Genomic DNA, 13596 nt, shown 5'->3' with positions numbered 1-13596 from the left:
AAACATCATTCCCCATTCTTTGGAACACTCTCCCAAACCACATCAAATAATCCAGCACGCTCTCCTCGCTACAAACGATCCCTCAAAACCCATCTTTTTAAACTTGCTTTTTTTTATTGTTGATTTTACTGATTGTGCTTTTGTTTTACTTTTGATGTATCTATCTATTCTTGTTCTCGCCATGGAATGTAAGTGTCTTTGAGGACTGAGATAAGCGCTATACAAAATAAATAATAATAATAATAATAATAATAATAATAATTATTATTATTATTATTATTATTATTATTATTATTATTATTATTATTATTATGGTCAATATGGAATAGATAACTCAACACGTTCTGGTTCTCTAGAATGTCTAATTCTATATCTATGCCACCCATTCTAATGTTCCAGAGACACCATTGTTATGTAGGCTATTATTAGCTGATAATGAGTGCAGTCAGTGGTGTGATAGCAGAGGCTGGCACAGCAAGGCCATAGACATGGAGGGCAGGAAAGCAGCAGAAGATCTCTCTGATTACTTCAAAACATATTTTGGAGACAACCTTCAGAAACAACTTCTGTAAGTGCAAACCTACCCCACACTATGTATAATAACACTATGAACTTACCCCTCAACACCTACATAGATGTTACATAGAAAAGAGAACAATCTGCACCTGCAAGGAAGTTGATAATTCCATTTCTTGGGGGAGAAATACAGTACTGTAGGCTATGTGAGGTTATTGTCGAACAAGGTGATTTAACTTTTGGACAGGATCCTCGTTTCCATTATCTTGTAATTGTATATGTTATGTTTTTAGTGAGAGCATTGAGTACAATGTATAAAAATAAAATGCTGTATGAATAAAGTTGCTATTACCATATCACCCCTGAATGATCATACATTGAGCTGGTCCTTCCATCAGAAAAGCCCCATCGCCTACTGAGGATGTTCTGACACCCTCCACTCGGCTCATCAGGAAGAGAAGAGAGGAGCTGGATATACACAAGGCTATGGAGGTCCTCAAAGAGGTGACTTGATAATTTCATATTTGGTTTTATAATTAAGGTCGATAGTAAACATAACTGATCTGTCAATATCCTGAAATAGGACAGTCTTACCTTTAGTACTTTCATTACATTTTGGACAGAGCATATTAAAACATTTATACAGTCGGTCAAATATGATACTATCTGAAGCTGACACATAAACCTTCCCCTTCTCTCTCTCACCCCATGTCAGGACTTTGGTCACACACTCAGAGCTCAGCATGTGCGGGAGAAAGACCTGCAAGAGAGGGAGATTCAGATAAAGGACTACCTGAGCAATTTTGATACATTTCTCAAGGTATCCTCTTTGAATAATGCGCCTATAGAGACACTGGTCTATCTTTTCCAAGTCAATTCTAATTCTAATAATTCTAACTGTTGTGGAAATAATTAGGTCTCCCCAGAAAAGGGTCACAGACAAGTTAGCCATAACAAATCTGGACAGCTGTCTGCTAACCTCCCATCTCAAGGATTTAATCAATAGATATGTGTGTTTCCATATCAAATACCATTCTGCCTCTCTCAGGAGAACAAAGTGAAACAAGGCCGGGCAATGAAGAAGGCAGAACGAGAGAGGGAGCTAGCCTTTCAGAAAGCAGCGGACCTGGATGTGTTGAGAGAGGAGCTGAAAACCCTCACCAAAAAGAGAGATGGCCTGACTGCTCACACCGAGAAGCAGGAAATTTACCCCTGCTATCTAGATAAAGTGGTCAAACGCAGCGAACAGGTAATGAGAGATACACACAGTATAAGGTGTAGGAGACCCATCTCACCCTATAGGGGTGTCCGTTTTTGTATGAATAAAGAGGCACGGTGAGATCAAAGATTGCAGGGTGAGATCAATGTTGTAGTGAATGCACAATGCTCTGGATTCATGACAGTGATGGAGACTGACAGTCTCAAACTGCATGGGTTTGTATCCTTCTTAGAGACCATTCAGTTCAGATGTGGTTATGAGAGAAGCATAACTATGGTAGGTAGAGTTGGTATAATACCCCAGCCTGCCATTCTATTGACTGTATTCCAACAGTGGTAGCGCCCTCCCTCTCTGCCCCCCTTCCCCCTCAGTTCCAGGATCCGTGGCAGGTGATGTCTCGGGTAGCCACGTTGGTCCAGAACCTGGAGGACCTACTGACCAGTGCCCAGCAGAACCAGGTGTATGCTGAGACGGCCCGAACCCAGCTCACACACTACCTGGAGCAGACTAATGACAAGCTGCTACACTACAACAACAGGCTGGCCAAACTGCAGAGTGCACTGGACCAGGCCCGCACTGAGACCCTGCACTGGGTGAGGGCATGACCACACACATGCACGCACATACGCACATACGCACACACACACACACATATACACACACACCAGTGGAGGCTGGTGGAGGCAGAAATCGAAGGACGGGCTTATTATAATACATGGAATGGAATAAGGAATGGTATCAAACACGTTTTACATGCATTTTCATGCATGCGATTTCTACCTCCACCAGCTTCTCCTGATGCACACTCTCCTCAACTGTGACGTTATTTTTGTGCCAAAATTCTGTACGCATGAAGGGATATTTTGAGCGCACCAACTTTCTCCTCATCATATGTATTCAGGAGTCGCAGTGGGCTTACATCCAGAACACAGCAGCCAAGAAAACCCTGCTGCTGGGGACCATCAAAATGGCCACGCTCAACCTGTACCAGACCACCATCAAAAGGGTTAAAGACGGGGAACCACCAGTGGCCCTGGAGGACACACTCAAACAGCTGGAGAAGGTGTGTGGGTTAGGGCTCATCAGACACCAAACTTTCTGGAGGGATTATTTTCCAATCTCAATTTTAGTACCAACCATTTCCTCATAATAGCAATCAAATTAGTATTCTTGTAATCTAGAACTTTTGGTGCCACCATTTCATAATACTATATCTCCTGCTAAACTCTTTAGTTGTGGGCAGGAAATTTCAGTCAGTTCACATCCCCACAGCATGTTCTTGAGGATATCCGGCAGGGAGTAGATGCAATTATCAAACCATAACTGAAAGAGATTGTTTATTATGATTATGCATTCTGGAGAGAAAGCTTAGGCAATATCAATAACAGATTTTTCCTTCACTTTCAGATTCAGATGTTCCTTAGAAATCTCATCTCCGTATGGGACGAGGTGAAAAAGACTGAAACAAGACCATACTTTCAACCCTGACCTAGAATAATCACTTCAGCTGACCATCAACTAAGCTTTCCTGTTTTTTGAAAGACTATGCATTAAATTGACTTCAAATGTGTTCTAGCAAATGTGTTCTAGTTAATAAGTAGTTGAAGGTACAGATATTCATGAGACATTCAATGAAACGACTCACAGGGAATCGTTGTTTGAAGTTCAGTGCTTAAAATAAAGAGTCAAGACATGGCAAGAGATATGGACTTAAGGTTCTTTTATTGGAAAATGGATTGTGGTGGATGTTTTGGGGTTGACATTTTCTCCATCAGTGACCTGACTACTACAAACTGTCCTGACTGAACAATGTATGGTGGAGCATGACATGACAAACAATACAGTTATTCAACAGACCAGTGAGTGTTTTTTAAAACATAAAAAAAACATGTTCTACTCATAATTCAACCCAGAGGGACACAATTCTTAAGTCATCTGCAGAGAGTAGTAGCTAACAGATTAACAACAGAAGCGATCACAGAAGTGCTGTAGTTAATCTGCACTTTGGCCAACCATGGATAGAAGACAAATTAACCAAACCATTTGTCAGAAAAGCCCGTTTTTTTAAGTTATGCCTTCAATTAATTGAGTTTCTAAATCAATTTATGCTGATGGGTATAATATTGCACCTCTCAGCTTCATAAATACATTCAGCAATCACAGTAAAAAATAAAAATGTTAAAACTGTCAGTGTTGTGTGACGATTTGGGACTGGTTCTCTCGCTGTCCCAAACAAACAGTCTCTCTACATCATTACCAGGGTGTGACAGAACTAATACTCATGTTTTTAAGTTAAAACAACAACCTATCACAGTGTCAAAGCATACGTTTCTCAGCTTTTTTCTTCTTTTAAAACATCTTTACCGTTTCATTCCACATGCCAACGATTATCTTCTCTCACAATAACAAAACATAATTTAACTCACAATAAAGAAACAGTTTGTGGGTGAAATTGAAAGGGATAGCAAAACAGTAAAATAATGTGATTATTTGAAAACATGGGATGTTGCTGGATTAGTGTGAACTAGCTACCTTCACAAGAGACAAGGATCACTTCAGGCCCTCTTTGATGCCAGCTAGCTTCCTTCACAAGAGACAAGGATCACTTCAGGCCCTCTTTGATGCCAGCTAGCTTCCCTCCAGCCTAATGTGTGAGGCCTCTCAGCTCTCCTATAACGTCTTTTGACACGCTGCTGGTAGACAAGACTTGAGTCACTCCAACACAAAGCCATTGCATAAACAAATAAAACATGTCAGATATATATACACCACAATGTCTCATTCTATATCCAAATAAAATAGGGATAAAAACTAACAAATATACTTTTTTGTAGGGGAAAAAACTAAACTATGAAAAAAAAAAACGAAAAAAAAAACAAGAAAATAGTCCAAAAGAGCAATGTAAAGCCGGTAGGAAGTGAACCACTGCTTTACAGTAAAATGCAGTAGTGCAAGTGTTTTTAGTAACCCCCCCCCCCCCCAATATTAATCCACTAGATGAAGCTGTGGTCTTATTGTCCCTTTGTGTATGTGTTTGTGCCGTGTGTGGTGTGTCTGTGCATGTAAGTGAGGGGAGTGGCCCTCCCCATTATTTAACCCACCCTGCCACCCTTCCCCCTTAACCCTAACCCCCCCCGCCCCCCCCGTGCTCCCTCCCCTGGCCCCCTGCCCTCATAGGTAGGGGTACTGTGCCAGCCGCCGGGGGCTGAGCTGGTAGGCGCTGTAGGCCTCAGCCCGGGGCTGGACACTAACGTAGGGGGAACTGGTGGCGAACTGGTGCTGGTAGGCCGCAGGAAGCATCAGACCCCCCACAGAGTCCTTCCGGGTCCCCGCCGAGTCCCGCCGGGTCAGGCTCGATGATGTGTAGACGGCGGTAGGAGGGGCATATCCTGAGGGGGAGGGCCCATGGCTGTGGCCGCGCCCAAGCAGCTGCTCCATGGCCTGAGAGGCAGAGGCCAGTGCGGCGGAGGCAGGGTAGGTGTAGAGGCTGGAGGCAGAGCTGAGGGAGGGCACTTCCTGAAAGCTGTAGTGGGAGGCAGGAGGGTAGGTCTGCTGGCGGCGCAGGGAGCTTTGGGACACCCCTGAACGGTCCTGAGACGACGACACCACTGGCTGCACCTTGGCAACAGATAGAAAAAAAATCAGAGAGCACAAAGAAATGTATCTTTGCCAATTGACTTCCTCAAAAACCTAAAAAAATGATATCGAGCAACACAGTGGATGCAAGACTTACCTGGCTCAGGTTGAGTGGGTGTGATTGGCTAGGCACCAGTCGGTGGCGCTCTGTGCTCTCTCCTGAGACGCAGGGCTGTCGGTTGGCTGCCCTTTTGGGCTTGATGTAGGACCTCTGGCCTGGTCCTGGGACACCAAAGAGGGAGACAGACAAGTGTGAGTGACGAGTGAGAGACTTGTCTGCTGCAGCGATAAGCCCCCCCGTATCTGTGCTATGGAGGCTCTGTGTGTGTGTGTGTGTGTGTGTGTGTGTGTGTGTGTGTTGCTAGGCCTCTCACCTGTCTCTATGCCAGCCCTGAAGGCTGCAGCACTCTCTCCAGGCTGGGTTTTGACAGACGGGGCGACCACAGCCAGTGATTTGTTCAGGCGTGAGGAGGAGGAGCCGACAGAGAGCTGTGTGTGTGTACGGGGACGAGGGGTGAGGGGGCTGGCCGTGGACGAGTCCGAGTCGTGAACCGTCACGCAGCTGATCACGTTGGCCCTCTGGGCCGGTCCACAGCTACACAAACAGAACCATCCGTTCATTTACAAACTAAAACAAGAACACGCCTGGAATGGAACATAGACGAGGGGGGAGAAACGGACAATTGTTGGGGTGAAGATACAGGTAAGGAAGTGACCTCACCTGGCAGGGTGGAACTTCCTCTCGTCCTCGTCCTCCGTGTCGCTGTGGATGGTGATGACGCTGACGGCAGGGCTAGGCGTGTCGGAGATGACGATTGGCTGCGACAGTGTCACGCTGCAGGTGGGAGGGGTCAGGCCGTTGTTGCTAAGCAAAGATGCAGTGGACACACCCCTGATGAAACACACCAGGCAGACAAACTCATCAAATCAGCCTTTAGTAATACTATACTTTCTGTTGTCACAAGAGTATGAATGATGGCATCCGTTTGGGACAGAGTATGATAATTATACAATGTTCAATGATCATAACAGTACCTGGCTCTGCTATCGCCACGGCGAGCCTTAGCCCTCTTCCTCTCTGGCTGGGCCCTGGACTGGGTCCCGCCCCTGTTGGGGTCAAAGGTTGAGTGAGTTCCAAGATTCTGCTGGGGGAGCCTACTGTACTGACTACCCCTACAGAGGTAAACACACACTCCTACTGTAATACCAGTGGTAGGCCTACATACAACATAGGGAACAATACTGTGTGTGTGTGTGTAAGTATGTATGTATGTAAACCCCATGGCGAAGTGACTCACCTCCAGCTGTGTGCCTGCTGGGCCGCATCGGGCCGCAGTGTCTCCAGGGCAGACTCCGTAACAACAGATTGGTGGGTGGAGCCGTGGATGGCCACGCCTGGAACCTGTTGCCATGACGAGGGGATAAGGATCTGCTGGGTGCCAGCGGGCCAGGCCTGCTAAAGGGAAGACACACACACACACACGTTATCACACAATCCAGTGTAGTCATCTGTTACATCAAGTCGTTATTGGTTATAGAGTCATGAATGAGGCTGGAGCTAGGGGTGGCAGGATTGGGTCAGACAGGCATAGCTATGAGTAGACTGAGCCATGCTGAGAGAGAGAGATAGAGACACAGACAGGCCAACGGCCTCCTCTGTCCCTCGCCACACATGGCCAGCTACATTGACCAAAGCGCAGGCCACACTAAAAAACCCCAGAACATCTTGTTTGAACCCCCCCCCCCCCCCCCCCACCCCCCCCACCCCGACAGCAAAGTCCTGTAACTCCTTTACATAGAAGAGCCAAGCGTTCGATGACATCATGCACATGTTCAATGACGCACTAAGTAGGGCAGAGCAGATCAGAACAAGACATTATGTGTGTGTGAAACCAACGGAGCCTGTTCAGAAGAAGACCAGCAGCTGTCACTGCTGGAGAGAGAGGTGAGTTAGTCGTCGATGGGGAAGGAAGGTAGACAGACAGAGAGAGAGATGGCTGACTAGAGCTCTTCAACAAAACACAAAAAAAAAAAACAGTCATGCCAATACTTTAGGGCCGAAACGAGAGGGCGTCGGAGGATGAGTCAGGCTGTTAAGGAGAGGTGTGTTCCGTGTGTGAGTGTGTAGCTGCGTCTCCATTACTGAAATGGAAAGGAGGCTGGGCGGCAGGGGTGGGGGGGGGGGGGGGGGCACGAGCAACAAGAAGCTGCAAGCAAAGCCCAGACCCAGTCAGCACATGCGCTCCATGCCTTCAGCAGACCTACAGAGAGAAAACAAGTGGGAGGAGGAAGAAGAGAGTGCAAGGGGAGAGAGGTGAGGGGAGGATGAGTGTGAGGGAGAGAGGGGAGAGGATGAGCAGAGGGAGTCAAGGGAGGATAAACTGAGGGAGAGTGAGGAGAGGATGAACAGAGGGAGAGAAAGAGAGAGTGAAGAGGAGGAGTAAGAAGGGGGGGGAAAGGGGCATGTGTTCAAGAGAGAGGAACATAGAAGAGTGAAGAAAGACAAGAGTGACATGTGGGAGAGGCAGAGAGCTGTGAAAGAGGAGAGAGAAAGAGAGTGAGGGGAGGAGAGAGGAGAGATGACGTGGTTAGTGGGAGTGTGTGTGTGGGTGTGTGTGCTTCCAGGGGCACTCTGCTTTACCAGCACAGTAGCCGTGTGCTCCAGGAGGGTGGGCCGGCCGACCCCAGCGCCCAGCCCCAGGGGCAGAGAGTACTGGGGGGCTACGCCTGCCGAGGGAGGGTGCAGGGTGGCCAACATCAGGGGCGTGCAGGAGCCCTGAGGGATAGGGGGGTTGGAGGGTAAGGGAGCAAAAGGGTTAGTTCAGGTCCTTGAGGGTCACAGAATCAGGCATCCTGGACTTAAGACCTGGGTTTCCATGTGTGTGTGTGTGTTTCAAGGAGGGTAGACTTCGTTGTCAATCAGTGATATTAACTGAATACTTGTGCATCAGGGAAAAGACAAAGTAAACAGTGCTGAGCCCATCCGTGACCGGAGTAGGGTAGACCACAGTTAGATGGCCAAGCCATAGACCTAGACCACACCTGGCCTCCTGGAATATGCTCGTTAACATTTGCATGGATATGGTTAGATAGAGAGAGATTTTCAGTCAGATGTTCTCAAACAAGCGGCAAGCAAGAGTACATACAGACACGTGAAAAAGCAAAACTGAATAACCTTTGACAAACCACAAACATGCACACTCTCTTACCTGTGTGAGCATGCCTGGCTGTATCTGCAGGGGCTGGTTAGACTGGTTCTGGGAAACGATGGGCACAGTGCTGTCCATTCTCATAGGGAAACTGGAGCTCTTATTGGATGACTGGAGCCCTGTAGAACAACAGCCAATCAGTGACGACCACAACATGATGACAACAATGAAGAAGGTGTGCTATTAGTATTTTTTATCCATCTATATATTCCTGTCCCTTAAGGCCCTGGCCACACCAAACTATCAAATGTTTCCTCGTATGAAATCACTATTCCGGTTTGACTTGACTTTTGAAACAACCTAACTGACTCCCACAGAGAAACCATTGGCTCAATCCATAATTAACAGATAGCATAGCATAGCCGGGGCCTAATCCCCCTGTCCACATGTCTGTCTTACCCTGGATGGTGGAGGGAGGGCAGACGATGAGGGTCTGCTGGAAGGGCTCCGTCTGGCTGCACAGCCCAGCGGGGCGAGCCTGGAGGGGGACACTCTGCTGGGCCAGCCCAGGGATGTTGATGGTGGCTTGCTGGTACAGGGCCGGCTGGTAGTTGAGCAGCGGCACGGCTCCCCCCGCAGAGGGCACCTATTGGAACAGTCAGTTGTTGATTAACATCAGGATGGTCATGGGGGAGAAACTATCTGAGGAATATGAAGGGCAGAGACATTGCATGTATACTGGCCTGGTTGTGCTGGTTGAGCTGACTACTGAAGGTGACAGTGAGGTTTCCGGCGGCCGCACTGGGGACAGTGTTGTTGGAGAAAAGGCTTTTGCTGCTGTCAAAAGACGGGCTCCGGCGCTTACAGATCTCCATGTTCTGGAAGCACGACTTCACACTGGTGGAGAAGAAATCATTTCAATCGATCAATTAAACTTCTTTACCATTCGCTCGCACACGCACGCGCACGCGCACACACAAACACACACACACACACACACACACATACACACACGCACACACATACTGGGAGCTGTGAGGGAAGTCCAGTAGGTGGCTCATGGTGACGAAGGGGTGCCCCAAGGTCTTGGTGGGCGTGATCCTCTTGTCTGCATCCAATCGGAGCATCCGTTTCAGCAGGTCAATAAACTCCCGCCTATCTGCTTTCTCTGCCAGCATGTCAGTCCCCTCCAGGTGAGACGACAGGTTGACCTGGAACAGGAAATAGAACAGTGTTATAAACATGGTAGGAGTGATTATTTCTGTTCAAGTTAGTGAGAGAAACACCTCAGTACCCCCAAAGCAAACATCAAACACAAGTTGAAGGACAAATACCCTAAACAAAGACCCCTACCTGCATCATGTCATCCAGGCAGTTGAAAATGTACTTCCTGGCCTCCTTTGACTTGATGCCCATCTCCGCCTCGTGTTCTGATGGGGTCTAAAGAACACAGGAAACATTCATAAACCCAATAAGGAGGTTTTGGCATAAAGGGCTTTACACATAACTAGAGGCAAATGGAAAATGGAAAATTTGTCAGTCAATGTCTGAAAAATTATGTTGCGGTCACTCATCCCTATAAGGTACCTTGAGCCTCCAGAGTGGGTAGCTGGAGTCAGGGCCTCTGTTGAAGAAGCGGCTGGTCTTGGTGCCAGCGCTCAGGAGGTACTCTGCTGGCAGACCCTGAGTCTGGGAGATGTACCGGATCTGGAGACAGAACCACAAACTCAGATTGAACACATGAACATCATACTGCTTGAGATGAGAGACCTACATTATCAGAGGTAACATGGGGACGATTTGGAATCGGTCCTTTGATTTGATTGGTAGGGGCGTGGTACTAACCTGGTCATACTCAGAAGCTCCGGGGTACAGGGGCCAGCCCAGGAAGAGCTCAGCAATCACACAGCCCAGAGACCACATGTCTATGGCCTCACAGAACGGCAGGCCTAAGATGATCTCTGGAGCTCTGAGGGAGGAAAAAAACAAGAGACATAAGATCAACATTAGACATTGGAGTATTTACTATTAGATGATGGGGGGTGATGGGGATGATGGAGTGCATAAATCTAATATAAATGCACTATTTTGACAGCAAAAGCCACTGAAGTCTCCAATTCCCACCTGCAGCATTATTAACAGTCTTAGCCGCAGGTGAGATGACACACTCGTATTACTCATGAACCTGGTGAACCTGTACCAGCAGGTAGAATGACGTAACAGTGTCAGGTACTCAAGCAAAATAAATGTTATTAGATACACACACCTGCTGAGGCATCCCATACTAGTCTTAGGGATGGATTCAGTCCCAGGTAAACTCACCTGTAGTAGCGGGACTGCAGGTAAGTGGAGCAGACAGCCTTGGACACGTGGCTGGCCGAGCCAAAGTCTATGACCTTGACCCTGTAGGGCTGCCTGAGGGTCAACCAGCATGATGTTCTCAGGCTTCAGGTCAGCGTGGATTAGACCCAGGCTCTTCAGCTTCATCAGGGCTGTGGCCACCTGAAAATACATGGATGGAGAAACCATGGAATCCAGGTAATAAACAAACAAACAGCTTTATGTAAGGTGAAATTCTAGGTGAGTCATAAACTCTCTTATCCAATTTTTCATATGAAAATAATTGTATTTACATATTACTACTGTTATTAAGTTTTCATCATTGTTCTGCTGACCTGCTGTAGGATGGGTCTGATGTGTCTCAGGGGCAGGGGGCTGAACTTGCTGTGCTTGAGGAAGTCATACAGGTTCTGCTCCAGCATCTCAAACACCAGGCAGGTGTGGCCCTTGTGCTGGAAGCACTCGTACGAACGCACAAAGTTAAACTCGTCAGCATTCTCCGCACTCAGACGGTTTAGGATGCCCACCTGGGGATGGATTGAGTAGGGGGTTTATTATCGACACACCCACACACAAGTATGGAGACATACTGACAAAATAAGTACAATAATACAAACAATTCAAAAATATCATTGAGCCAGCTTTGAACCTTGAGGCAGCTTTACAATACATTAACAGCAAATCTAGTCAAAAAAATGATTTTATCTCCTTGAGACTAACCCCAATAAGCGAAGGTTTGATGATAAAACAACAATGTGACCCACCTCAATCTGCCCCTGACGAGCATAAGAGGGGTGGTTCTTCAGGATCTTGATGGCCACAATCTCATTGGTGCCCCTCTTCCAGCACTTGGCCACCTGTCCGAAGGTGCCCCTCCCCAGAAACTCCAGCACCTCATAGCTGCAGGAAACTGAGCAGAGGATCTCGTGCTGCACCAGCTGGTAGTCGCCCTCTCCGTTGGAGCTGCTGCTCTTGGTGGTGGTGGCCGAGTGGGGGATGGACTGGGCTGTGCCACCCCCTCTGCCCCCCGTACGGGTGGAGAACGGAGGTGCGGAGAGCTCTTCCAGGATCTGGACACTACCACTACCGCTCCCACTGGTCCCGGCCCCATCCGTGTCCTCATTCTTCCTCTTCTGCCCCTGCCTCTGGCCTCGTGTCCCCGATGCCTCAGGGGCATGCGTGTGAGAATGTGTGTAGTGCTCACTGACGCGGCGACTGGAGCCCCGGGGGAGGCTGCCTGTACTGTCGGCCGCCCTCACCACCACCTGACCTCGGGAGCCCGAGGCAGGGGGGAAGACCAGGGCAGCAGTGGCGAAGGGCGGGACACCCACGGCAGGGGCGAATGTGTACCCCTGCTGACCCCCCACCGCACCGAAGGCCTCGGAGGACACATCCCACAAACAGTTCTCAACCTTGAGCTTCTTCACCCTGCAGAAGGCACTAGAGGAGATGGAGGGAGGGGAGAACACCTGCAGCTGGGAGGACATCGCTGGGAGGAGGAGGAGGGAAGATGGAGAAAGGAAGGAAGACAAATCTTGTGAGATTATGCTCCAATTTGTGTGGAATAATTTGCCCAGTCGGTTTAGACTAATCGAGTGTCTCAGATGTGCCAAAGTTCTCAAGTTCAACTATCTGTATTGAATTGTCTTTTGACTCATGACTTGTCATCCTGGTATATGGTCCCTTCTCTCAATCTCACCTAGCATCCTGGCTACATTGTTGTAAGTGTTCACGTAACTGGCTGCCATAAAGTTGTTCCAGAACATGGTGATTCCTGCTGTCTTGAAAGAAAAGACGGCAACTGAGCTGATTGATGGAGAAACACTATAAATTGTCTCGTGTCAGTTATAGGCCTAATATGCCGGCACGACTAGGACAACCACTGGAAACGATACTAGGGAGAGGTAGCTAGACGAGAGTGATACTAATAGCTATATAAAACAAATAATGATGAACAACAACACAGGAAAGGTATGCATTTTCTCTAACATCTGGTTTACTGTTCGCTCGAGTCAACATTTGTCAAAAAGAAAACATAGGCAAAAACATCAACCACTAGCTAAAGAAGAACCGATCAGTAGCAGAACGGCGTAGGTTAGCTAGGGTATTTAAATCATAAAACGTATATTTTAACGTGCTGTACTGAATGTAGCTTCGTGATCAAAGTTATTACAGCAAAATCAGAAACATACCTGAATTTATTTCAGTATAATGTCGAAGATCGGTCCTGCCGTCGGATTAATTCCCACTGGCTAGCTAGTAGATTATCCGATTAGCTAGGCCTGCCTTGTTTTTTTTTCCATTGACTCAGAGTAGGATGGCAGCCACACTCAACAAGTCGCGGGCAGTTTCGGTCGGAAACAATCGCAGTAGTAATAAAATGAAATGGAATAAGTCACAACTTAAAATCTTAATTTTCTGAATTAAAAATAATTCGTTTAAAAGCTAAAAAGGGAATGTTCAGACTAGCAGCCTGCTTTTCACCGGAACAAACCACGTCCAGATCAGCTGCTAAACTGAATTTCCTGTACCGTAAGTACGACATAGTGCGCGCAACCAAGACAACCGCGTTCTGGCGTGTGTTGTAACAACGACAGACCCACGACTGTTACGCAACCTCATTGTTGCGTTTTTTCCTGTACTTAAGTTAACCGGTGTATAGAGAAAGTCACCTATGAATTCATAGAAATATATCATGCTTGTTTTTTATTTTTTTTATATTATTCATTATTTCAG

At 47.4% G+C, this 13596-nt stretch overlaps 2 protein-coding genes across 2 annotated transcripts; one reads left to right on the top strand and one right to left on the bottom strand.

The window, feature by feature from the left end:
• Positions 1-488: 488 nt before the first annotated feature.
• On the top strand, positions 489-3223 carry LOC310802992 (coiled-coil domain-containing protein 42-like; the record flags this gene model as incomplete). Its single annotated transcript, XM_083667628.1, has 7 exons — positions 489-568; positions 969-1020; positions 1232-1336; positions 1565-1765; positions 2107-2328; positions 2637-2798; positions 3143-3223. The coding sequence occupies 7 exons, from the start codon at positions 489-491 to the stop codon at positions 3221-3223; spliced, it is 903 nt and encodes a 300-aa protein (XP_083523754.1).
• Positions 3224-4892: 1669 nt separating this feature from the next.
• hipk1b (homeodomain interacting protein kinase 1b) lies at positions 4893-13343 on the bottom strand. Its single transcript, XM_083668404.1, is given in 19 exon segments — positions 4893-5353; positions 5469-5593; positions 5746-5966; positions 6093-6263; positions 6407-6478; positions 6670-6827; positions 8013-8147; positions 8581-8699; positions 8980-9166; positions 9264-9417; positions 9547-9731; positions 9874-9960; positions 10108-10227; positions 10366-10489; positions 10843-10938; positions 10940-11022; positions 11196-11387; positions 11625-12349; positions 13053-13343. Coding segments are annotated over 18 exon segments (3399 nt in total). The 5' UTR covers positions 12348-12349; positions 13053-13343; the 3' UTR covers positions 4893-4906.
• Positions 13344-13596: the final 253 nt, after the last annotated feature.

Source organism: Argentina silus (genome assembly GCF_951799395.1).
Source record: "Argentina silus genome assembly, chromosome: 4".
Lineage (NCBI taxonomy): Eukaryota > Metazoa > Chordata > Actinopteri > Argentiniformes > Argentinidae > Argentina > Argentina silus.
Note: the sequence above shows the minus strand (reverse complement) of the source record. Positions and strands in the feature narration are given on the sequence as shown.